General features: G+C 38.7%; 1 protein-coding gene across 1 annotated transcript in view; it reads left to right on the top strand.

Annotated features, from left to right (window-relative positions):
- The first annotated feature begins 2,907 nt into the window (after positions 1–2,907).
- The window catches only part of PAICS (phosphoribosylaminoimidazole carboxylase and phosphoribosylaminoimidazolesuccinocarboxamide synthase), a 39,255-nt gene continuing 14,627 nt past the window's right edge, over positions 2,908–27,535 (top strand). The window contains exons 1-11 of the mRNA XM_054065054.1: positions 2,908–3,320; positions 7,865–7,951; positions 10,393–10,830; positions 11,841–11,930; positions 12,661–12,732; positions 16,789–16,875; positions 19,722–19,796; positions 20,524–20,925; positions 21,882–21,941; positions 23,054–23,244; positions 25,217–25,279. Coding sequence (XP_053921029.1) covers positions 2,933–3,320; positions 7,865–7,951; positions 10,393–10,830; positions 11,841–11,930; positions 12,661–12,732; positions 16,789–16,875; positions 19,722–19,796; positions 20,524–20,925; positions 21,882–21,941; positions 23,054–23,244; positions 25,217–25,279 — 1,953 coding nt within the window. The 5' untranslated portion in view covers positions 2,908–2,932. The remainder of the gene's footprint in view (positions 3,321–7,864; positions 7,952–10,392; positions 10,831–11,840; positions 11,931–12,660; positions 12,733–16,788; positions 16,876–19,721; positions 19,797–20,523; positions 20,926–21,881; positions 21,942–23,053; positions 23,245–25,216; positions 25,280–27,535) is intronic.

Below are 27,535 nucleotides of genomic sequence, written 5' to 3' on the forward strand. Positions count from 1 at the left end.
ACAAGTAGAAATATCCCCACAGCATGCAGGTATTTTCCTGGCATAATACTTTTGAGGCTACGGCTATTTTATGTTTTTTAACAGCCCCTGGGATTCCCTCAGCTTGAGAAAGACTGTGTGACCTTCTCAGGCTTCCATTCAACGACTTATTCTGTTCATTTTTTCTGTTCAGCAGGTAAAGCAGCTGCCACTTCCTAGAGCCTCGCTAACGCAAAAATTAGTCATCCATTTGCTTCTGCATAGCCTGTAACTATACGTCTTTTTTCTTGATCTCAAGCTGCACCGGGTTCTTCCAGATCTTCACAGTTAACACCTTCAGTGCAGGGTGCCTTTCGTAAGTAGTTTTTGTGACATCAATAGCCTGATCTGGATACTTGTGTGTCTGCCACTGTGTGAATGGATACACTTAGCAGGATAATGTTCGTGTATTGTTTTAAACATGTACTTAAGACAGAAATTGCACAAATAACAGAGATATCATTAGAGAAAAACCCAAAACAGTCCATCAAAACACGCTACTTTCCCTCTAATTATTCCGCTTCCTAACTGAAACAAACTTTCATGCATCTCAGTTAGGCATTTACAAAACATTCATTTACATTTTACCTTGTGTACTTTGAATGCCTGGGATGACTCTCCATCACTTGTCACAATTCCAGCACTCTCCTGGCCCCTGTGGACAAAATATAATTAACTTCAAACACTAAAATGCTCAGAATATCAAATGTTTTAACATACAATGTATTGCTGTTTTTTTCATCTGTTCTTTACAACGTGAAATTTTAATGTAGGCTTTTTTGTTGTTTTATTTTACAGGCATGTAATTACAACTGGTGTCTTGCCCATGTTATGCTTTATTTCAAAACAATCACATAAGGTTTGTGCCTAAGCCCACTGAATTCAGTGGGAATCTTTCCACTAATAAGCACTGGCTCAGGCTCTTACTGCAGTCCTGTAACAGTGTGGGCATAAAATAACAGCAGATGCTTAATCTGAAAAGCCACTTTGCAGTGATAGTAGTCCAGGCTGTAGCAGTAGGCTCTATAGTGTTACTCTGCTTTCTTTGGTGGGAGGGCATTAAGAAACTGACAGGTTTGCCTAAGGGAATGCACTGTCTTTTCCACAGACCACCTCTGCAGAACCTTTTGCATTCTTGCACTTCAGCAGGTAAACTAGCATCTACTCCTCTCAAAGCCACATGGACTCTCTGATAAAAGTGTTTAAGCACATAAACCTAATACCAAGCATCGCGGCTTCTGAACTCCAGCAAAACGTGTCTGGTGTACGCTGTCCCTGCCAATGGAAATACTTCTGTTCTGGCAGATCAGCCTCTGAGGGGCAGTTGCGTTGGACAGAAGAGCTGTGTCAGCTAGAATGACACTTGTCTCTCACCCCCTCCCCTTTCTCCCCAGCACCAACAGCTTCCCTGGTGCTGTACTGCTTGTAGTTCCACCCATATCCATTGAAAACCTATGTTTTGTGGACTGGATTTTTTGTGGGGAACCATGCAGGCGGCTCAATATTCCTTAGAAAGGCTTCCTGGAATAAGGTTGAGTGTTTTCCCTAAAGGAACTGCTGCCTTATACCCACCATGCCTGTAACAGCCATGGGCACTCTGGTAGCCTGGTAAGCTTCCCGTCTGCTCTCCTATATAATAATGACTGACGAGCAAAGATGTTTTTCTTAAAACCAGAAACACTTAGAATATTTTCAGAATATTAGATGAAGATGTTATTTGTGTATTAGGCTGAAGTAACTCAACTGAAGTCACTGGAATTACTTAGTATAAGCAGCAATAAAATTGGGCACAAAGTATCTACACAATAGATGCTAATCTGCAACTGATCATGCTCACTACAAATTCTCTCCAGTTCCTAAAATCCCTTCATTGGTCACTTGCCCCAGCTGCATATAAAGCAACATTTTAAAGAACATTTGTTCACAGAAAGGAAAACATAGCAAACTTCACACATCTGAATGAATTTACCCTGTTACTGACACAGATCTTCAAGAGAAAAATCAGGCACAAGGATACTTTTAAGCCTTTAATTTAACTCACGATAATGTCCTGTCTATAAACAGAGACTGGTAGTAAACCTCAAGGGTTCATATACTGCATTCAGCAACTTTTAATTCCCATGCTAATATTACAGGAAATTTCCATTTAATGCTGACACTGTCCCTTTAAACATCAACAAAATCAATAGTGAGAAAGAGGGAACCAAACATCCTGAAGGAAAGGCCCTTGTCAAGTCTCTGGATTACATCCTCCATGCAGCACTAATGACAGAAAAGGAAGCTCAATTTCCCTACCACAAAGGTCATAATATTTTACTAATTTAGTCAGATTTTTAAGCATGCAAGATTTTTATTAGAACATCGCTAATAACCAATGAATACTAGAGTTAAAAATGTGCACATGCCACCATCCATTCTGAAACAAATACCACACATAGAGGCAAATGCAAAGCAGGATGATCCCATTCACGTCACTATCCTATCAACTCCTGCAAACTTGCGCCTTGCCGGGAAGGCTCAGCGAGGTTCCCACGCTCCACCGTGCCCACCCTGCAGGAATGAGGGTTGGGATGGAGGTGGGCTTGTCGGGGGTTTATTTTAAGGAATAAGAAGAGAAGGTTGTTCTCATTTTTCCCCCTTCTCCCTTCCCCCCAGTGCTGGTGTTGAAGCCCTTATTCCCAAGAAGGGTTAAGCCCAGCTCCAGGCAGCGCCCCCCCAGAGCCGCTTTATTCGCCTCCCCCTAAATCCGAGGCTGCTTATTTGGCAGTTTCTCAAGTTACTCCCCTCGGGCAGCTTGAGCCAGTAAAACCAGATCCTTTCATCTCGGCGGAGCTTACTGACAACCAGCCGTCTGGTTTCCCAGGAAACAAAATCTTGGCTAGAAATAGTGAATCATTTCCAGGTCACTTTCAACATGGAGAGTGGAGCAGGGAAGCATTGGACTGAGGAGGAGGTTAAAGCCTTGTTAAGCGTCTGGTCAGAAAAAAACATCAGAAAGCAACTCCAAGGCACCCTGAGGAATAAAGGAATATTTATCTACATTGCCAAAAGGTTGCAGGAGTTAGGAGTTTGCAGGGATTGGAAACAGTGCCGTGCAAAGTATAAAAACCTGAAGTATGAATACAGAACGGTTAAATATGCCCACAACTCTGGGGATGTCACTAAAACCATGAAGTTTTTCCATGATCTGGATGCTATATTGCGATATGAACCTGTCACACAATTAGCAGCAGAAGAAAACTGCAGGTGTTCCGCGACTGAGACACAGCCGAACACAAGCCCCACAACAGAACGCAAGCAAGGTAAAAAAAACCTGTTTCTGCTTCTATTTTTCTCGCTTTGTTTAAAAACCAAAGGGAACAAAACCCGAAGCCTGAGTTTGCTCGAGCTGAAGCGAAGGCTGCGCAGCTCCAGCACTGCCAGAACTGACTCGATGCACTTCTCGCGCAGGGGAATAAAATGTTAGCACCCACCAGTGTTGAAGTCTGTAAATACAGCGTAATTCTAGCAAAATTATGCTAACCGCTTGTGTTGCAGCCGCAGTGAGTACTTGCTGGTGTTAAGGCTCCTGCACTAGGTTGAAACATTAAATTAAAAAAAGATTATTTCTTTCCCTTTGACATTTGTTTGCAGTACCTTGGAAGCGGGTTTTGTAGAGCTCCTCCAATTCAGATGTAAACTTAAAGATAAAAGCAAAGGTTGAAACTATCATGATTTTTTAAAATATCTTTTTTTGTGATATGTGTAATTTATTATTTATATTCTTATTTCTCTGTAACTGAAAATTTAAGTATCATGACTAAAGGTAAATTAAATTACTTTGTAAGCAATTCAACTTAAATATTTGAGAAAGAGGAATGTTTAGTAACTTCTCATTAAAAAATGTAATTTAGTGAAGAAAGTAAAATCACGTTTATTAGACTGTTTTGAGGCAAAACAAATGAATACAAATGCTTTTTTCTGAAGTGGTTTCCCTAAATTATTTGCATCTCTTGTTTTATTCAGCCATGTCTACATATGCATTTAAGCTGTGCTTAACATTTCATTAGGGTCAATCTGCTATTTGACATCACTCAAATCTCCTTGTCACATCCTAAATGTCACCAAAGCATAAGCTCCAATAATAGTTGTAAGTACCAAAATAAGATGGCTAAAAAGAGAAATGCAAAGCTTAGCCATTTGTTCCCACAGCGTGCGGCAATTTACCTTAATTAAGACTGCATCTTTTTCAAGGAAACAAAACCCACTACATGTGTATCCGAGGAGATTGCCAAAGGCACAGAAAGGAGCTATGTGTCTAGTTTGCCCTTGTACCTTTCCAAGTCTCCCTCTATAATACTGTTTCACAGGTTTGAGGAAAAGGAATTGCCATTTTTCTTGTCATTGTTTACCTTTACAAAAAGCTTGACCTTAATTTGTCATCCCTAGCAGAAAGCCTCTAAGCGGTCCAAGACACTTAAAAAAAAAAGACAATTTTCTATTTTAAAATGTGCTCTGTGCACTGTGTATTACAATCAATTTTATTTTTAAACTTGCAGAACTGAGGCCAAATCTTTGGCCAATACAAGCTATTACATTTCTGAGGACTACATGAAACTTTGGTAGTATCTCCAAGGATTTGCCCTTAGATGACCCTCTTGTGTTTTGATGAGTTTGCACCAATTGTTAATGCTAATTCTCATCTGCCTTAGACCTCTAGCAAGTTTAAATCAGAAAAAGTCAATTTCAGTTGTGAATCCCAAGCTAGAATATGTTAAAAAAACAACCCCTGGCTGAAGCATCTCATTTTGAAACATTAGGACAGTCTGGTTCTAAAGGTGATATAATTAAATATCTCTCTTAAATGCCAAAGCATTTCAAAACAAAACAAAACAGGAAGTGTTATGGATATTATGGATAGGATAAACAAAATTTAAATGTAACCAACTGTAATAACACTCATTTTAAGAATTTAAATGCAAAGATTCCCACCACAATCATCATTTAGCTGCAAAGACAACACACTAAGATACATAATGTGCTCTGCCGCTATGCAGAATGCATACATCCATAACAAGGGTCAGAGAGAACAGCTGTGAGAACATCAACTTTCTTCATTCAAAAATATAAATCAATCAAGTCATGCCATACTAGAGGCCCAGTCCTTTTCTGGCAGCTGTTGGAGCTGCAATGCCTGCCCAGCTCAGAACTTGGAACTTACCCTTACAAGGGTAAACTGGCACCTGTGGATCAGCAGCTGATGCTCACAAGTGCTTCTGTCCGGGCAGATCTGCTCCCACTGAAGGGAGCACGATTCCCTGCGCAGCTGAAGACAGCCCACTGCCCCTGCCCAGCAGAGATCTTTGCTGCAGGAGGAAGGGGGACTCCTTTAATTTGGTTATTGTCCTCCGCAAGGGTCCCCTCCTGGGTTTCTCCATTTCAACCACAGAGCGTTCCAGGAGAGGAGGGAAAAATGGTCCCTTCCCACTTTAAAAAGAGCGGAGAACTGGAGGAATCAAGGATGTCTAGGCTTGTGACTTGGGTAGCAAGAACAAAATGCTGTCAACAATCTGAAACCTGTGCCAAATAATGCTGTCCACCATGCACATCTCATTTCATTTTAAGAATTTAGTAGCAATACTAATTTGTTTTGTTCAAAAAGCACAAGGGACAGGGCACGCTCCCAAAGAAATTACTGTATTTTTACCATTCTGCTTAGCCTCTGTCTAAATATATCCACCCTTAATGTAAAGCTACAAAGCATGTCTTTGGGTTTGATTTGCCTGATTATCTCAGCTATTGGGTAACTGCTGAGTAGGGGAAGGAAGGCAAAAAGAGAATACCTTTACTGAACCCAATGGTATTTCTATAGTGTTTCTTGAGCTTTTTTTCATATCTAATAAAATCAGTTTTCTTGTACAATTGAAGAAATTAATACTGGAAATCACAGATCTAAAAGGGAGGTGTGTCGGGACAAACTTGGTAGCAATTCCCAGCTTGTTCACAGGAAAATAGTGCTTTTTGCATAAGCACATACAGCAGTGCAAGCCAGAGATGTTCGTATGTCCTCCCAAAACACGTGGGTTTGGAGGCAAACAGAGTTCTAGCTTAAATAATCGTTAAAAAAGATAAAAGACAACATGTTCTCTTCTCTTAAATTTAGTTTGTGTATTATCCCAGCAATCAAAAGCCAAGAAAATCCAGGTAGAGTGATGGTGCACTATGAAACATGGTATCTTTCATTAAGGTTCAAATGAATGACCTTCCAACTTCATTAACCGGTTTTGATTGCTTCAAGTTAAATCAAGTATTAATAAATCAAGTACATGATTTACGAAAGTCAAGCTCACCTAGTACTTCATGATAAGATACTTTTATATTTCTCGCTGGTCACTTCCCTTGACCTTCACTTTACCACAGCAAATGCATAAAAATTGTCAAGTCCGAGCAGGAATGCATCAGCAAGATCCTTCAGAAATGCCAGCTTGGAAGTGTCACTCACTGGACTTTAACATTAAACATGTCATTGACAAGTATTTTTATAGACCTTTTTTTTTTTTAATAAGAGTGTGCAATATCTCATCAGATGCTTCCCCCATCAAATATTCTAATATCCATTTGTGTTAACTGTTATTATATACTTAAAATAATAAATTACTTAATACTACAGTGTAATCAAACTCGCTCATCCATGGCACCCATGGCACACCCAGCAGTCTTCCAAGAGAATCTATTTCCCCTCTCAGTAGTTTGCTTTACTGCTTTTAGCAGGTAGCCAGCCCTGGTGCTGGAGGTGGAGGCATGAGCCCACCTTTCCAGTCAGCCTGGACATTGCCAGGGGATAGCAGCTTTTGCCAGAGGAGCAGGGTGGACAGCTGGGAGCAGACTGAGATCAGACCACTGCATCTGTGAGCCATTGTGAGCACTGCTGAAAGTCAGGGGGATTTAGGATAACGTTTTCAAATGAATCCATTTTCCACTTTCACCTACACCAAGGACAGCAGGTTGCACTGTTCCTTGTCAAAGACCTACTGCAGAACCTTTGCACAGGTTGCTTTTGGGGCCTGCCTGGCTGCAGCTCACAATAGCTCACTCCTCATACAGTGAATCAACATTTCAAGCCTCTTGTCACCATACTGTGTTGAATAATTCAGTGTCTTAACATAGAACAACTTAAAAGTCTGTCCTCTGTGAAAATTAAGCCGATTCAGATATGCTGCTTTCCAAACTTATATAGAAATTGCTATAATATTGCTTTTGAAACAAATATAGGAACACTGTACTGCGAAAAGCTAGACTGAATCCTATGAGGTACAAACACTGTTCTCTAGTCACGATACTTTCCAACTTTCCCTATGCCACGAATGAGTTCCATAGATTTCCAGTACTCTTTGTGGAACGTTTTTGTTCTCCTTAGATTCTTTTCTAAATATTCTTCTCGGATTTTTTTTTGTTACATAAATGGATTTGTGGTTACCTGAACCCACATGCGATGCCCACTTTTATTTGTATGTCTTCTACTTTTCATTATCTGCTTTCATACTACAGTTGTAATGTGCTATCTACCCCAAATATTAAGACAGAAAAACATACCAGTCACTAGATTCAAGTTGGTTTCTACAATAATTTTAAAATACATTTCAAACAGGCTTCATATGAAAGATATAAATAATTTAATTTACCTTCTATGACTCGTTTCCCCTTATGGGGACAGGCTAAGTTAATTTCATTTAGTCCAAATACAAATTAAGTGTGGAAACTACAAAGTTAATAGTCTTCTCAGGGTGTATGGACATTTTCACTTTAACTAATTTAAAGCTAATTTAGTCCATACCTATCTTTCATTTAAAAACTCTTCCTTTCCCAGGTGAAATATCAGTTTCTTTAGAAGATGATGAGGATGCTCCAGGAGATCCACTACTTTTTATGTCTCATGTCAGACCAGTCCAACTAGGTATAGTATGATGGCATGAGGGATCAAAAACTAAAAAGCAGCATGGCTGTCAGAGCACTTTCTGATAGTTTGGATACACCACTGTTCTGTTTCTAATCAACACAGCTTTAAAATAGCCACATTTTTGCACCATCTCCTTCACAGATTTAGCACTCAGCAGTCTCATGCATCAACCGATACTGACCACTCTATATGATGCAACAGTTGCATGACTGCTCTTCACATTCAAAACACATCCCATGCTATAGCTTAATCATATTTAACCACATTAACAACATCAATAAATTAATTTTGTTAAATGCTGCTGAAAAGTATGCCAAATGGTAGTGTGCAATATCAATGTCAACTTGTGGATTTTCTATGACTCATGTAATTTTCCTTAAACTAGTATGAGTGAATGGCCTAATCCAGGAGAGAGATGCAGAGGTCAGACCTGTCCCCAAGCAAACCAGATTTGCAATAGTCATCACAGCAAATGTGTCCAAGCAGTGGTCTCAAGAGTAAACGGAAGCAATGCTTTAGTCCAACCAACCATACAACTCATCTGAAGACTGTCCTGCTACAGTAGTTTTGCTCAGGAAAGCAAAAGTGAATGAGAAACAAATAAAGCTACTGGCTTTAACTCTGCATACAGCAGAATGAATGAGCAATGAACTGAGTCGCTAGAACTCTTTTGAACTAATATCCACAACCAAAAGTGAGCTTAGTTGCAACTGAACTTACTAGTGAGAAATACTGGCTGGCACAAGAACTAAAGAAACCTTATCCCTCCCAGATTGTCCCATAATCTATGGCTTTCTCTGGGAAGTGCAGGGAACACCTTCCACATTTTTCTTCCTCTTTTTTTTTTCCCCTATGCCTTTTCCCCTCTATGGTAGTGAAGAGTGAACCACTCTGGAAATACAGATAGTTGAAATACTGCCGGTAACACTGAGCAGAGACTACATCAAGCCTCTCTGATGCTGGCAGTTGTCAATTGTGGCTGTTCCTGCAGTTGCATTACCTCGTAATCAAGCAGTTTCTTTCATTCCCTCAGAAAGAAATTAAGAAAGCATAAATGATATGTCATCTGAAAATTACCCTCCGTAACAACATATCAGTAAGCTAGCTGCTGCAGAAGTCCAGTTAACACAGGACGAACAGAAAAAAAATGGTATCTGTTCATACACCCTATTCACAACTAGAATGAATTACGGAGACGAACAAAGAATGCCTCTATCTAGGACAAGTTTGTCCCCAGACAGGTTGTTATACACAAGTATGCTCCACTGAAGCTATAAGGGCAAGCAAAGGTCAGATATTTTTGCCATCACACAAAGCTCAGCGACTATGAAGTATACAACTCCTGTAACCTGGCTGGCCCTTTTAGAATAAGACACCTGCCAAGGCATTTATCACTTCAGTATGATGGCAAAAATCTGTCAGCCACTGTGCACCTTCATGTTTGCTGTCTTTGATGAAGCACTGGAACTGTGGGTTTTTTTAATAGTTATTTTTGCAAAGATTTAGAAAACATATGAGAATCCATTTCCCAAACTAATTTGATAATCAAAATTAAGTCTTAAAGAAATTTCATAACTAGAAACAAGGAAACATTAAAAACTGCAAGAGATCATATTTCGGTGTTTTAAAAAATTGCATGGCATCCCTTACCTCTTAATATTAAGTGTTAAAGTTGAAGACTGGAGAAAATAAAAAAATATTAGTTCTGCAGAGTAGGATAATTCTAACTTTAACTTTTCCTAAAAAAAAAAAAACCCCGAATTTGATTGACTTGCACTGAGAAAGGGGGAGGTTCTGTACTACGAGCACTGGGTTCATCTTCACAGAAACATTCTTGTGTTACTGAAGGCAAAAGTCTCCTTTCCTCAGCTCCCCACAAAAGGGAGCTTTGTTAAGAGCTAAGGATCAGATTTTTCAAACCCCTACCTTCTTTATCCCTTAAAAGCTCTCCGTGTGTGTGAAACCAAAAGTATGACATGAATGCAGAAAGTTAAGTCCTGATGCTAGTGTCAGTGAGTAGGGGCCCAATTTACTATTGTGTTCATACAGCACTTTGTGTCTTCCAAACAAGGCTCTTCTCCTCTTTAACGTGTGATGGACAGATCAGCTCAACAGTTATTCTCCTAGGTTTTATCAGAAGTTCAATACATGAGGGAACAGAAGAAAGCCATGTTCCTCTCAGATTAATTAAATATACACGTGTACCTGAGTACCAGTTTTCAACAGAAGGCAAAAATGGTGTAGAATTAATAAGAATGCTGACAAAATAATAACCAATAGCCTGATTTTTGTTGTCACCTCTGCTCCATCTTCCTCTGGACAGATAAGTCATGAGGAAACAGCATACTTCATTCTCATTCTCTCTGTCCTTTCCCCACCCCAACCACCCAATGCAGGTAACCTGTATCTGTGTTTCTCCCCTACCCCACATGATACAGGTAACCCAACATCAGCAGTAGAGGCTTCCAAAACACCGGCTTTTATTCCAACAGTAGCAAATGAAGGAGGAAAACACTGGACTGTTAATGAAGTCAGAGCTTTGATACGCATATGGTCAGACAAAAATATCCAACAACAACTGGAGGGGACAGTGAGAAATAAAAGAATATTTGAACAGGTTGCCACTAGACTTCAAAAGTTTGGAATTGACAGGGACTGGAAGCAGTGCAGGACAAAATACAAAAATCTGAAACACGAATACAAGAGTATAAAAAGTGCCCAAGACTCAGGGAGTACAAGTAAAAGTATGAAATTTTTTAATGAACTGGATGCTATTCTGGGGCACAGCACCATGGAACAAGCAAGTAAATCAGACAATGATGAAAGCGAGAGGCCTCCAGAATGGACAGAAGCAAAATCAGAAAAGAACTCCGTAGGTAAGTACTTCATACACATATATAATTTAAGCTTTTTAGTTTTCCTGCACTAGAGAAGCCTTAAAAGAATGAAAACCAAAAAGCATCCAGCTAGGTTAACCAGTTTGCTGGGGGAGGGAACACTGAATGGAAAGTTACTGTTTTGTCCCGTTGTTCACTTTACATTATAGGGTAATCTTTCAAATGGATTCTTTTTTTTCAATAGAATTGAGAAATAAAAAGAGGAAAAAAAAAAAAGATGAAGACTTAGAATAAATTAAAGTGATACAGAGAGATCATTCCAGGCAAACTCATGGCAGAACAGACTGTTTCCAGCTTAGCTTAAGAAAAAAAATTAACAGAGATGGTCAGATTGCATTACTGAAAAAAGGAAGACATTGAGTAAAAGAAGTCTGTAGTTACAGATATTAGTTAAAAACGTAACATTTAGACTCTCTTTCTCATATGGTCCCCAGTAGTCCTGTTTATTGGCATTTGGAGCAAGACTCCTAAAGTAGTGAGACAACTATTGTGAAAATAGCAAAAGGAATAGCACCAAGAATGCTGGCAGAACTTGCCTTTATTTTTGTGTTGTTATTGATGAATAACTTGGTAATGGATGGATTAGAGATAGAATTAAAATAGACTGATGAAAGTACTCAGGAGTTAAAACATTTTTTTATTGGTATGTACAACCAGAAACAGGCCTGTTGTTTAGGAACAGAATGAAACATAAGACCCTTTATTGCACAATAAGAATCCTGCACAGAAAATATAGCCAAATAAAAGACTAGAAGTTAGTAAAGTAATGGAAGAAGTCAAGAAAAATATAACAGCCTCTGGCTGAAAAGTATGAGAGCATGGAGAGATATTTTACTCTTCAATTGCCATTTCTAGGCTCTTCGCTAATGCATGTCCTACTGCCTGCTGGCATAAGGAGCATCCTAGGTTCTTTTGATTTGACACAGCACAGATGTTCTTATGTAGTACCCAAATGCAGCATTCTAATTAACATAGCATTATTTACACAGAAATGCCTGGAGACACAGGTGAAGAGGACTCTGTTAGTAATATGTCAGAAGACCTACGGGTTGCAGATATAAAGAAAGTTTCTGATTCAGGTAAACTGAAAAGTCTTCTATTTTATATAAGTCCCTAAATTCAGCAAGTTAAAATGGATTTTTAAAATAAGCCCACATTGTAACGACAGTTAGAAAATGCAGAGGCCTAAAAATCTTCTAAGTGTGAGATAACATCATAGTGATAACCATACCGGCACACATACACATCTACAGTGCTCTGCTAAATTTGATAAAAACAGTCTACTAAGTAGTTGTTTCAAAGATTCATGACCCAAGATGTACAGAGGAAGCAAGCTGAGTGGAATGTATTACTGTATTTACTTTTACTCAAGGATTAGAATTGTTTAGTCTCCTTTACATAAACTAATCAATCCAGCATTCTTTTTTTCACAAAATAATGTGATTGGTATTTAATATAATTGTGTAAATGCTCATGTCAGGAGATGAAAACTTCATTTAAGAGTATCACTACTAGCACTGAATAAGAAGCTTGTACAGTCTTTACAAAGAAGCATAGTTTACAACTGGAAGTATAACTTTCAGGGGGGGGAAGGGAGAATTTAACTTTCAGCTAGAGAAACAGGAAAGTCTCAAAGACTAATGGGCTTGACTGTCCACAACAGAGGACCTCATGATCTTTTTCAGTAGCATGAGGCATAATTAGATGTTAAGGTCTAAATTAGACATTAAGGAGCAATCTTACAGAATTTTAAATGGTCTAATTTCTAACTTGAAAGATTTTAATGTCAAATCAAAAATTTTCTGACAGATTATCTTACTGTAAATACTATCCCAGAGAACCTGGTAACTCTGCATATAGTGAAAGAAATGACTATGACAGGTAAGTAAAGCCACAGTTGATCACGAGAGGCAATTTGAGATGTACTGGACATTAGTATTCTTGGTTTACCATTCAAGAGCTATTACACTTATTAATTTAAATTTACTAACAAATAAATACATAACTAGCCTTTTACCCAATGACCATAGGTATCTGATGCATTCATTAGGGAAGAATAGACTGTTGGGAAAAATAGTTGGTCATGAAAAGTGCACAGGGCACTTATAGAGAGAAAATATGTGAGAAATCATAAACAGCAACTTGTGAGAGCCAATTAAAACTACTTGTAAAATTAATCAAATTCCATTTTTCCCCATCAACAATTATTACATTTCCATGAACAGTCATAAGACACTGTAATAATACAAAGATTTGCTAAACTGTCATCTGACACAGTTTTCAACTGCCTACATGTATGTAATATTGTAACTTTTTGGATTGCAACCTTCTAAATGAGTTCTTTAAGACAAAGTTTAACTGAATACTTCTAGTAAAATTCTGAGTACTATTTTTTGACACTTTAATGTATGTGTTAGGTGTTAAGACATCTATAGCTTAACTTGGTTGCCAATTCCCATATCAAATATACGTACTTTAACTGCTTATTTTGATTGTTTCTGGGTAATTGCAATCTAATTACATGGGAAGGATTAAAATAGCAAGTGTTTCAGAAGTGTCTCCGGCTCAGCCTATCCATTCTCAAGACTACTGTTCAAATCTCTGAGGGAAAAAAGGCAAACCCACAGCACTCCATCTTGAAGAGATGCAGTTTCAGTTTCTGAAATTCTTTCCCTCATTCTCAAATGAACAAAACAGAATCAAATTGCTTTATCACAGGTGGCAAAAACTACCTAGAATTTAATGTTATTAATGGTAATATAATCAGGTATTACATAAAGCAGAGAAAAGATGCACGGTTTTTACGTTACGATATCATGAAGACCTTTTATTTTGTAATTGTGGTACATGCCTTTCCTACAGTTTAAATACATGTAAAATGTGAAAGTGGTAACTAAAGACATTGTATGTACCTCTGTATTCGTGAATTTAGGTGCGAATAAATAGTGAAAAAGGCAGGCAGGGATACCATATTACATTGGGTCTTTGATATCAGTAGATCTTTTGACAATCAATAGCCTTTAGAACGTGACTTCTTAAGGACAACACCATATTCAACAGAATTTTTGTAGAAACTCATTCTCAACAAGCGTGTAATTATAATTTATATATACACATTCATACGCCTTTAGAAAAATGTGTAAAGAGAGATAATTTGACATAAATAAGAATTTAGAAATTCTGTTCACTTTGTATCACGGTATCTTCCTGATTACTACATGGAGTTAGTGTACTCCGCACTGAGAGCCCTACCTACACATGTCTAGCTACATACTAGCTAGATGGGGCAGGCATCCCCTTTCTGGTCACCACAGCTGTATAAACGCACAGAGGTGCACAAGCTCACTCAGAAGCGCATGTGTTTCTCACACTCTTACATGTAGATCTGAGTTATTAACCACAGTGACTTTGTCACCACTGCCAGTCTTTATAAACAGCCCAATCAGGTTTGCCATATTCTAGTAAGGAAAAAATTAAAATGGTATTGGTCATAAGACAAATGTACCAGTTTCTGGAAAATAACTAGTTATTTGATGTTTCATGTTATTGTTTTTCTCCTCTCCCACATACATTTGCTCAAATGCCCACCTGAGAAGGAAAAGAAGGGTAAATAAATCCACGGTTCTTCTACAGGCTGTTAGGGTTAGTGGCCAGCAGAGGGTGCAAGAGCACCACAGCAATCACAAACCCCATGGAGTTTTTGCAAACGCAGCCTAACAAAAGCCAGGGGCACTGTCAATTTTTCTCTTTTCTGCTAAAAGATACCCATACTAAATCAATAAGGAAAGAAAGCCTTATTTAGTAATTTTGACTGATGTTTTTTATTTTATGAGGTCACTTTTAAGGACAGTTAATTCCAGAAATCTATTCAGAAGAGCAAATTGCTTCAGTTTGCATAGGCAGCAGTCAGTCAATTCAGACTCAATGTACATGCAAATTCCACGTGTCAGACCACAGTACAAACACGGACTGTGTACAGGTGTTTGATTAAGCCTGACGTTCTTAAAAATTACCTACAGCAAGTATTCTGACTTCTCTTGTCATTATTTTTTAGGATCTCTGGTGCATATTTTACTATATGTCTCTATCAGAACAAACCTGGAATAAGTCATGACACTGCCAAGATACGTTCCTAAGCAAGGACTGCTTAAAATTCTGTTGTTTAAAGTTAAGATCTTAAGTCAGTACATACTCAGGCACTTATTTTGGCTTGAACATGTCCTACTGTGTGCTTGGAATTTTAAAATGTACAGAAGTAAAGTGAAGTGAAAAAAAAAAATGTTTTAATACATATGCCTCAATCTGGTGTGAAGTGTTTCAGAGAAGCGCAAAACCAAAAGTTCCTGATGATTCACTGGTTTGGTCCAAGGCATACTTGGGCTGCAAACAGTAACTCCTAAATGTGCATCCAAGTTGTCTGTATCCAGTCTCATAGATCTGCACGACAGAGATGGCAGCAACTTTGCAAGTTGTTCGAGAGTAAACATCGGCCACACACTGAAAATTTTCCCTGGCTTAGGCATTTCCCACTCCCCTTTTATACTATACAAGATACACATGAGAGTAAGCTTGAGGAGACAAATGACAAATCTTGCCTCGTGAGCCAGAGAACAGGATAAACAGTAATAGTGACAGAGTGCCAAAAGAGAACAGAGCTTGTATCAGTCTGAGAGTAAAAGGAAAGACTGTGAGAGCATTGCTCTGGTGGCCTTGTGAGCAGTGCTTCAAACACAAAGTAGAGATTAAGCATATTTGCTGGCAACTGTCTACAGCTTCACTAAACAACGCAGATGGAGCCACTGTGTTTTATCCATGCCAAAAACTGCCGATGGTTTGTTCTGTTTGGCTCAGTCCTGCTCTCCTCATGCCCTCCCTCCAAAAACTCTGAACGGTGGCTTAGGAAAAAAAAACAGGCTCTTTACCCACATGCTTGGCTCAGTAAGAAAAAAAAAATGACACGGCACATGATTCTGCTTACATCGTAAAGAACGTCTGATGCAAACATGGCCATATTGATTTGGGGGGTAATTTTTAATAAAACGGCTGTAAACATTATTGCTCAATGTTTAGGGGCAATATTCTTGAATGGGCTGAAAACAGGCTGGGAGTCAGAAACTGCCATCATCGATCTGCGGTGTGGCCTTCACTATTTAATCTCCATAAAGCTGTGTCCTCTCCTGGAAAGGAGGATCAGAAACAGCACTTGCATCATCTGCCTGTCCATCGGGACAGATCATCGGTCCATCTGTCCCAGAGCAGAGGGGTGGAGTTCTCCCTTAAACACTAAAGGGCCAATAGCAGAGGAGGTGTGATCTACTCCCCATGGAGGAGGGACACCTCTGTCACCCTGTCCCCTCTGAGCCACAAAGACAAAGGGGGGGATGCTATGAGGACAGGCATTTAGTACTTTGCCTTTATCATACAGCCAGGCAGCCTTGCTGAGCAATCATCCGGTCACAGCACCTTGATGCAGTGTCAGGACCCTTGCTCTTTGTGGGGCTAATTCAGTGACTCTTGGCATCAGATGCTTGAGAGTCTTCCTATCTTCCTACTTCAGTACATATTGAAGCACCTCTTATGAAAGTCACCATCTTGCCTTTTCTCCTGCATTGAGGTTCACCAGTTACTACATATCTTACAATCACGATCAGCAAACCATTCTACAAATTCTGATCCAGGCTTAAATAACTTAAGGAGTTTACACATTTAATCCATAAACTTACACTATACAGCTGTGAACATGGTGTTGTGGATTTATTTTAATATATAAGTGCAAATACTCAGCTGTTAAGCCCACTGCTGCAGAGTAGTGGCAGCTTCAATGTATTAAGAGACGAAATATTTAAAATTATCATTAATGGCATTCTGAAGGTAGTTATCCTCAGGACTTAACTCAAGATATGTTTAGCCAATAAGAACTCTATTTTTTGCTTACAGAAATACTTGAAGATGAGGGGGACTTTGCGAACTCTACCCTGTCAGCTTTGGAAGCTACACAAATAAAGAAGGAGACAATTGACATAGGTAGGTGAAGACTGTGTGTTGATAATTTTAACAGCACATCCTACTTTAAAAGGAACTGCAGATTTCTAAGGTTCGTATGTTATTCCCACACATACTTGCTCTACTTCTATGTTATGATAAAACCTGGGTTTTGTTTGATTTTGTAGTGCAAAAATTATTAAGTACTTACTTATCCTTCCCCCAATTAATAACAAGACCTTATTTTCCCAGACAACATACTCCTCTCATTACTCTAGATGTGATAGATTTGCATTTGAATGTGACATAAGTACTGTTCTTTTTCATACACAGTTGCTAGAGAGGATAAACTGGACAGAACCTGAGCAATATGTAGAAGTCATATATTCAATGACAAGTATTCAGTAGAAAATTTGTTTCATGAAAAACATTAAAATTTAACATTAGAATACAGCAGGGATATTAATCTGGAATAAATGGACATAGAAATCATGGAAAGTCATGAAAAAAAGGCTTCAGAGGCAATAACGATGATGTTGAAATCTTTTCACCTGACATCCTGGATCAAAATATACTTTACAGTAGTGTTGTTTACAGCCAGAAGTTAATGGAAAGAATAAAAAAATACAGTGATTCTGTGAATAACAATTCCTTGCTCTATCACAGTGGAAGTTTTGTACCATAAAAGCATTTCTGCTCTATACACTAGTATTTCTGCAATCCAGCCAAGAGATTTCTTCTCGGCAATTATGTTATCTGGAGTTTGGGAGTTCAGACACCCTATACAACACAGCTTTTACAACTGTTTGCATGGGCTGATTTTGATTACGAAAAACAGCCATAAGGAATATGACACTGAGGACATCATCAGAGCACTGCCGTCACAGCAACGAGACACAGAAACACAAGTTATGTTGAGGATAAAGTAAAGCTATGTCCCTGAAACTTCAGAGACATGGTGAGGTCACACTAATACAAGGAAAAGAGTTCATACATAGTGACACAGAATGAAATGGCATGGAAATCAACTGACCGTCCTAAACACACAAATTCCCTGTTCCTGTCATGTAATGTTCAACTGAGGATAGTAATCACAAAAGTCAGCAGTACACGGTGGTTATGAGAGTATAATTTTTGATTCAAGGTTTTCCAAAGGTATAAAATTTATTCCTGCATATGGCTTATGAAAGCAAGTATTTGCCAAATCACTTAAGAGAAAGTAAGTTATAAAACAAATACAAATTCCAAGTACTACTCTGCATATATTAGCAAGTACTATTATAGAAAGCATATCAAATGAACCACTGATTACTCACTAACAAGCTCCTATTTCTAACAGAATCTAAACTGTGCACTCAGTTTTTCAAAACATATAAGGAATATTTACTTCTTCTCTTTACTGAAAATTTAATTGAAGATAATTGGTCCACCCAACCAAAAAGTAATTCCACACAAAAATGACCTTGTAGAGAAGTCTAAGGATGAGGAAACGAGCCTAGAGTCAGCAGAGATGGGATGTGGTGCCTGTAGATGATTTGAAGAATTGTGAGGGCTCCTGAATTTTACTTCTGAAGGAAATAGTTTTTATGCTGTGACAGAATGCAAAGTTATTATATCCTGAGCTCTGCAGAGAAAAAAAATCCACCTATGTAGACATGCAGAAAAATAATATAATGATGTTTCTATCCTGTTAGTGATGGAATTTTGAAGACAACACAGATGCTGGTAGAATAAAAAATAGTTCTTCTGTCTTCCCTGTTTAGTCATTTAAGCAAGATAGAATAATTGAGGACAGAGCCATCCCTACATATAGAAAGTGCAATTTACGCTGAAGCTAAACATTTCCACAAAAGGATTAATGAATTGCTTGCTTTCCAATTTTTCGTATGCTTATGTCATCTCCATCACAAAAGCTCTGTATTGGAGACTAGCCTTTTACCTAAAAGGAAATAAATACAGCTGTCTCCTATAGGAATTCAAAAGCATGCAACCTTCCCCAAAAAATTTAGCATCTCTTCCTGCCCTCCCTACTGGAATCAGAGAATGGCACACCTCAAAGCCCAGCTTTGAAACCCACCATGACAGCTTACTAAAATGGACTTTCAACTATTTTTTGTGGCAAAAAGGAGTCCTGAACAGAGGAGAACAAGTTGGAATAAAGAGCAAAAGTCTCTTTTCAGTTTCTTTCTGCTATACCAGGGAAACTCAGGGAGATCTGAGAAAAGCCTCATCAGCAGTTTGAAATGCAGCGTATGCAAAGTTACACTGCATGCAGGTCTACCAAAGGTGCATGTGCCTCTCACTCTTCCTCACTGCATCCCAGCCACATGACAGCTTCCAAAATTGAGAAGGAGAGAGTGGTCTTCTAGGGCCCAATTCCCTGCTTGTTTCATGGTAAGGATGGGGGAAGCATGCATGACCCTACGAAGGGAAAGGCTGCAGTCCAAGCCCTGTTAGGCAGGAGTGAATCCACAGACGTGTGCCCTTAGAAATGGCATCAAAGCCCCCCCAAGCTTGCCCTACCCACATTGCCTAGGAAAAAAACCTGGAAGACACACCTGTGCTAATCAATGAGTACAAATATGTTATGCAAAGTGACTAATATACAGGATACAAACCATACACATATGCCTGTGTGTTTAATCAGGTATTTTAAATTCGTGTCGCATCCACAGCCACCTCTTGCAGAATGCAGGGGAAGAAAGAGTTTAAAAGAAATGCCAACAAATAATTTAATTTAGGGAGGCAGAAAACTTGTTATAGCTAATTGGTTAGAATACTAGGTTATGACATTTTTAATTGAAGATAGGTGTTACCTGCAGAGGATGAGAAGAAGATTAGCAAACTATTTGTCTAACATCTATTTTATTTAAAACTGTGTGTTTCAGTAGATGATGATTCTATAAGCACTACCTCAGAAGACAGATCTTGTACACCAGTAGCAAAACGGATAGTCGAGATGGGTGAGTATTTATTTCCACGCATTTATTCTGGAACAAAATCACACTGTAATTTCAGTACTGAAGCTGAAGCAACTAGACATCTACTGTAAACACAGCTCTGCTTTTCTACTTCTGACTCCAGTCTAGCTTTATCACTAAACTTAAAAATTAGTTTCATTGCTCTATTCCCTGTCATGAGCAAAACTTGCATTAATGCTGTAGTTAAATTTCATGTTCTGTACTTATCTGATGAGCAGCATCTGCTCACTTCTGAATATGCTGAATATGTAGGCAACATTTTTTTTCTTCTATTGAATCCCCAGTAGCATTTTCATTTGTGTGAAATTTTGCCTTTCCATTCTAATTTGAAACCAAACTGGAAAGCCATTTTCTTATCATTGCTGATATATATTGTTGCTTTTAAAGCTTAAGCCCTGTTGCTTTCCTGCCTGAAGCAATGGGATGCATCTGTCTTTGACAACAACAGAAACAAAATTATACTGACAAAATGTGGAATTTTAGATGCCTTGGAGAGACAATAGGTTTCACTTGCCATATATTTTGCATACTTAAGGGAAATGTAATCACATATTGATATTAACATTGGGAACTTACAAGGTTATCATAATAAGATATTATTAGAAACATTAATTGATCCTTCAGCTTGCTACCAAATCATTAGCTCCAATTACACTTAAATGTATGTATGTTCAGGAATAATCAGTTGTTGTTTCACTTATATTTTCAGACAATCATATTCCCTTGGAAGAAACACAAAATCACTTCAAAGTTATTACAGTTAATGATACTGGAGCCGGAAAACACTGGAGTGATAATGAAGTCAGAGCTCTGATAAATATATGGTCAGATGAAAAGATACAACAAATGCTTGAAGGGGCCACAAGAAATAAAGAAATATTTGAGGAAATTGCCAGAAGGTTAATGAAACATGGTATAGACAGAGACTGGAAACAGTGTCGCACAAAGTACAAGAATCTAAAATATGAATACCGTGCACTGCAGAAGGAAAACGAGCATCTTGGTAATCCCAGGAGAAAAATGAGATTTTACGACGAAGTTGACTGTATCTTGAGAAGACAGCCTCTGGGTCCCTCAGGCTGGGGATGTGAAAGTTCAAGTCTCTTATCAGGTACTATAAACTTCAGTGATGAGATAAAGCACTTAAAATAAAATTTAAAGCTGCTTGTTGACCCATGCTTTAGGGCTGAAATATGTGGCCAGAGTGAGGGGGGGAGATAATTCAAGAACCTGTACCTGTATCTGCATAGTCAAGTAGGCAATACTCATCAAATATAAGATATGACAGGTTTTAGAGGTGATACAACTTAACTACTGCAGCACAGAGCTCAGTGAATTACGTTAAACCACAACTAACTCTGATTTTTCCTTAGTATATTAGACAATAATTTGCAACATCACAAATGTTAGCTGTGGACTTGAACCATTTCTGCAACAGAGGCCAGATGGGCAGATTGAGCAGAAAATGCTGAAGCATCTTTAAGCAAGCTGTCCTCATTCACGAATCAGAGCCCCTTATGCAGTCTCCCAGGGTACCATATCATAGTGTCATTAGTTGAGGCTAGAAGAATATCCACACTGCCATGGGATGATACCACTGCTTCTCACCTGAATCATTCTAGTGCTTGATCACATTCTTAAGACAAGACATTTTCTTCCAAATCCAGACACTGAAGCTATTGCTGCTTACTTCTGCTCTCCATTAATGGAATTTGTCACCAATAAGAATATTTGAGCCAGCCTGGCTATTTTACATTTTAGCATGCTAGAAAAGGACTAGGTAATCTGTGCTGTGAATGCTGATGTAGGAGACAGTAAAAGAATAACCTTTGAGAAAAGAAGCTTTAGTTATTAAGCTGCTCAAGGCATCTTTCAAATAAATGTGTCCCCACCCCAATTCTGTGTGCCAACCCAGGACTGAACTTTTCTAGAATCTCAGTACTCTGGGTCACTTGTCCCAATGCATTTTTTTTTTATTGTAGTATAACTTTTTTGGTGTGTGACTGTCTATGCTTTGAGAATCTCTGCAGAATACTTAAGTTACCCTGCTTTTCTCTTCTGTTTCAGTGGGAGATGCTACAGCAAACACAGGATCCTTGGGAATCAAGAGAAAAACATGGAATGATGGTAAGAGCTCCATAATTTTTAAAGCATTTATACACTGCTGTTGAATTGAATGCTCGATTCTAGTTTCCAGCGCTCAAACTGTCAAAAAAAAAAAATCCTAGAACTTAACATTCAAACAAAAGTTCTTCTCTCAACTTTAACAGTCTGCTAAAGAAGAGTCCTGAAGCGTAGGCTTGAGGAAAACTGCAATTCTTTTATTTCAGTCTTTATCCCTGGTATAAATGAGGGAAACATCAGGAAATATTTCTTTGAGTTAAGAGAATTCAGAGCAAGGAAAAGCTAAGATTTTAAAAATAAGATGCCTTAATTACCTGTGTTGCTCAGAGGAAAATAGGGACAATATCACAGCCATGGTTGCTGTTTTCCTCATATTATACCATCTGTCAGTAAATGAGAGGAGAAATTACATGTTCAGACATACAATGTCTAAAATGTAATTTCTAACATATAATGTCTAATATGTAATTTCTAACATGTAATGTCTAACATGTTGTGCAAGAGAATACAGGTTGAGGTAGCTATTCCACAGAGAAGATATGGTATGGAATCACTGAGAGAAAAACGAAGGGGTGGATAGAAATATGCAGCATGCAATCTGATATAGGAAAAGTCAGGAGCTGTTTTTCTTCCTGGCAGAAATGTCAGGCCCTAAAAAATCAAGATGTCCAACAATGATGGATGACAAGTTTAGTTTCTAGGAAGCTCCTCTCTTATTTTTAATACTGAAATGATGTCTCGTCTACAGACAAGATGGACACAAACACATCCCAAACCCATATTTCTCACTTCAACCTGCACAGTACATTGTCACAAACTGTACTAACAGGACTACGTTATTAAATATACTTTCTTTTATTGCCTGTTAGATAAGAACATCTTGCAGAAGGCAGCAGATCAGCAAAGCTGAAAGTTTCAAATATGAGTGATTTTTACAAGGTCTGCTTCATTCCACCTCACTGTTATACAATGACCCCTTACACAACAACAGGCAATGCCTGCCAAAGGTGTGTGACAGAAGGACAGCATTAGGAAAATCTAGCATGTGCTAAACTTCAGTGTCAGCAGTTCATTGACTTATGCACTCTGACTACATACTTTGCTTTTGTTCACAGAGGTGTCACCTGTTCCACTTAAGAAAAGTGCTTCTGAAAACACCATACTGCACTTCCAAAAACTCTTAACAGAGAGAGTACACACGGTAACAGAAGGCAAAAAGTTACTGTTAGAAAGGCTTTGTAAGCAAGAAGAAATGCAAGACCTCAACAGAACACAGCTGTATGCTGATCCATCAGCCAAGCAACAGGTTGGTTTAATGACCTTTCTAAGAAATTAGCATGCAAAGAGATTCTCTCAGATAGTAAGAAATTAAATATTTATGAGCATAAATCACCCATGAGTACACAGTTGCTCCCCTTTAATATATTCACCTTCAGTCATTTAAGCTAAAACAAGGTATGAATCCCCATCGTAAACCTTAACTATAAGCTTTTAGCAGTGATGTCGGTTAGTCTAATAAAATATATTACCTCTGCCTACATGCCTTGACAGACCTGCATGCCACATTTAACAGGCTTAATTGAAAGAAAATAATACTGTGATGGATCAAAGAAAAAAATGTACAGTTAAAATTTCATCCCATCATTTCCAGTTAACGTCTCTGTGACCTTCCTAGCAAGTTAGTCCTCTGCAATTAACCAAAGAGTTAGGCAAGGCTGGTGGGGAAAACACAACATTTAATTACTTTATCAGCACTTACCCTCCTCCTAGCCTCGCCACCTGCCTGTGCTAGGATAGGGGACCATCCCTATATGGCCAGTAAAGGCATGGTCCCCTGAACTGGAAAATTCAGCAAGCCAGGAAGTATGTACACAAGTTTGCCCACTGAGAAGCGGCAGGCATGGGTTCTTGTCTCTGTTCTGTACTGGGCAAGGGGTGTACCTTGTTCACTAAACAAATGAAGTACAGGAAACATAGAAATAGTGCAGAGAACAATGACATGGTAAGTGACAAATGGCATGCATGCCCTAACTAACCATCATTCTGCAAAACCCTACTAGCCACTACTTAATTTTGAGATTGTGTAGCACTCTACAGACTATACTGCCTGCAAGGCATGCATTTCCAGTGGTCTGCTTTCACTGTATTCAAGGAGAACAACAAATTCCTGGATCTCAGTCATGTTTGGACACCGACTTGCATGGTCTTGCCAAAGTTAGGTCAGTTCTGCGCACACATACAGCAACTGACGTCAAATAGTCAAGTCCTTACTGCAGCAGCAACAGCCACCAGGTTTTTTTTTTTTATACACCCAAATCCCTCTTTACAAAATCTTACACAAAAATATTACTGGATATAGTGCTTTGTTTCCTGCTCTACAGTTAATTATTTTATTGTTAATTCTTCTATGAGACACATTACAAAGGTAAATAATTTCCACTGAAGTAGGTATCTGCCATTTGACTGGCATTTTTAGAACAATTTTGAGAAGTCAGAGAAAGATCCCTAGAAAAGCATAGTTTTTTCCTGTTTATCCATACACTGACATGAACATACAGTTGTTCCAGTACATGCTTATCTACCACTTTTCATATTTTACATTGGTTTTTCAGCATAAACTCTCTTTGGCTTGTAATACTGGTATCATCATTGGCTTCAAAACCTCTCTTCTCTTGGCAATGACTTGTTTCAAAGATACACGCTTGAACCTGCATGTATTATTTTACTTGCATACAGAACTGCTGTCTTTGGTAGAAGGAGGAATCTGTTCCCGCTATCATGGCATAATTAGGTATCCCAGAACATGCTGAACCAGCTTGAAGACATGACCATTCCCAGCAGCACTAAAATCACTGATTACTCCTTCCATGTGTGCACTAGAAAAATGTGTGATTTCACACCAGTACATTTAAACAATTTAATTCAATTTAGATTTATTTTTCTAAATAACTGTACTGAAAATAACATGGATGACTTGCATGTTCTGGTCTACCTCCTCTGTTCCATGAGTGCAAGGCTGAAGTTGTATAAGGCAGCTGAAGCTCGATCCAGTGACTAATTGAAACAAGAAGATCCCTTTTTCTGTCTACTCTGAGAAATCTGATGCTTGCTGGATCTCCTATAAACCAGTTCAGCTCAGTAACCTGACACAAGACTAGTCCAGTTGAGGAAAAGAAAGAAAGCAAATGGTTTTCTGTGTGGTGAGATGAAACAGCTCAGCAAGTTCTCAGCTGTGGTAGCCCTGACTTTGAGCAGCTCAAAGGTTGTTTCTGTTGCAGTGTGACACCCCTCACAGAAGAAAGGCCAACATGAGAAAGGCAGTTAGCACTGCAAAGAAGACAAACTTCACTTAGAAAGACTGATGCGCAAGGATCCCAGTCTTCCCTAAACTTTGCTATTACTCAGTACAATGTCCCTCCTAAAAGTTTCTCTTCTTCCAGAAAATAAAGACTTACTTTATTCATTAAAATAAGCAGATCTTTAAAGAAGTATGTATCTGTTTTTAAATGCTGTTGTTAAGGTGAGAACTGCATAAAAGTACTGAGGCAAAGAACTGTCTAAGTTCTTAGTGTTGTCCAAAATATGGATCCCTTACCTGGTTTGCAATAAGCCAGTAACTACATCACTGAAAGAGATGTTGTTTTATTCAGGTTTGTGCAAATCCCAGGTGCTAAGAGGTTTTCCTCAGACGAAAGCACACCTCAAGGAATCTGTTGCCTTATTTTATACACAAAGCCCTACATTATTCATCATGCCTATTTATAGATGATTATAATAACTGCAAAGTCATAAAGTTCAACAGGGTCAAGTGAAAGACCCATGGACTATTATAGAGGTAATAATTAATTTACTTGAATATGGGGGATGCCAAGATAGTCAAATCAAAGCAGCATCAAGACAACCTTCTTCACTGCAGTTGTAGTTATGATTCCACATCACTTTTTGCTTAGAGACACAATAACATAAATGTTGCACTTTTAGAATTCTGATTGTCTAGAGCTATGGTCTCTCTCCTTTTGACAGCGTCTCTCTCCTTTTGACAGCATCTTCCCAAATAGTGATAATGGGCTAAATAGAATGTCACTAGAATGAAAGGTTTATCAAAAAAAGTCCCATCAAAAATAGCATTAGTTAATCCAACACGTACTTCCAGTGTATTTTTGTATCCAGCTGAGCCTGTGCTCTGATCACAGCTTTACATTTATTACAGTCACACAACAGTCTAGGCACACTTACAGGCAAGTTAAATGGAAATTGGTACACCATCCAACATATGATCAATGGTTGTGTGAAAGCACTACCATAGGACTGAAAGAGTTTGGGATGAGAGGCCTTCTTAGACATAGATCCACAAGATGGTTCCTTTTCAGAAGAAAGAGCAGACTGAGTTGCTCCATGTAACTGCTCCTGGGATTCTTAATACAAATTACATCATAGAAATGACCCATCTTAAAATCAACACCAAGTAATGATGCAACAGCAGCAATCCTATAAGAAACGGAGCTCTTTACTCTTCTCAAGTATCTGCGCTATTACCACCGCGAGCATTCAGACTACTGTGAGGGCAAATCGGTCTCCTCCCCAGTTTGCAAAGGGCAATACTGAAATTTCTGAGGTGTGGCAGATAAGTGCAGCAATCACAACTCTGATCTATACTATAAAGTTCCATTCTTCTCTTAAGCACACTCATTCACCGAGATGTATGGGTCACTTTACAGGTCTTTGGTAGGGCCGTTACCTGGGAAGTTCTCTGAATGCCTCATTTGGATTACTTCCCGGGAAAAACTAACTATATTTGGGCCAAATTCATGGAGAATGAGTTTCAGAGAGCAGAAATGCTTGCCTTTTCTCTGGATCTACAAGCACTATTAGCATCACTGTCGGCTTAAACCTCTCTCCCTCCAGACTCTCACCTTTTGTTTCTTCTGAAAGGTGTCTTTTGTGTTGGCACGAGCACTCGTGGCCAAGTGGTTAACCAACTGACAGAACTGACTTAGATTAAAACTAACCTAATAAAAAGCCCTGCTTTTTATCAGTTAAAGGAAGACACATCAGAAAGAGCAGCCAGGAAAGTTTACTTGAACTGAACTTCATAAAATGAACCCCCCATACTGTGCGAAACCCTCCCTCCATGCATTAGGCTCAAATTCAAAGTATGGGCAGGCAACCTAAAACAGCAGTCCTGTGGAAATTACTGCAGAGCTGTATCATGCCTACACAGATGACAACTACAGTCAATGTGAAGAACAAACACCCGTCTCACCCTGACCCTATGGCTAGGTTAATGTAATGGGAAGCCTGTGACTAAACAGACTAAACGTGACGTCTCCTCTTGTACATACATTTTGGCACCACTTCCCTCCCGGTTTTTCCACTCCTTCTCATGTTATCTCATTCCAGTTGGTTACTCCACATCCACATATTAAGAGCTGAGACTGAACTGCATTTTGTGACATATACATCTAAGAGATTTGAACTTGGTTATAATGGAAATCTGGCTTATCTTCACTTTCCGAGCATGCAGGAACCTGAGCCCTGCAGGAAGTTACATAAACCAACCGAGCGGATAGAACAGCTCACCACAGCAAGGTGGTCTC

Source organism: Cuculus canorus, chromosome 4, assembly GCF_017976375.1.
Source record: "Cuculus canorus isolate bCucCan1 chromosome 4, bCucCan1.pri, whole genome shotgun sequence".
Classification (NCBI taxonomy): domain Eukaryota; kingdom Metazoa; phylum Chordata; class Aves; order Cuculiformes; family Cuculidae; genus Cuculus; species Cuculus canorus.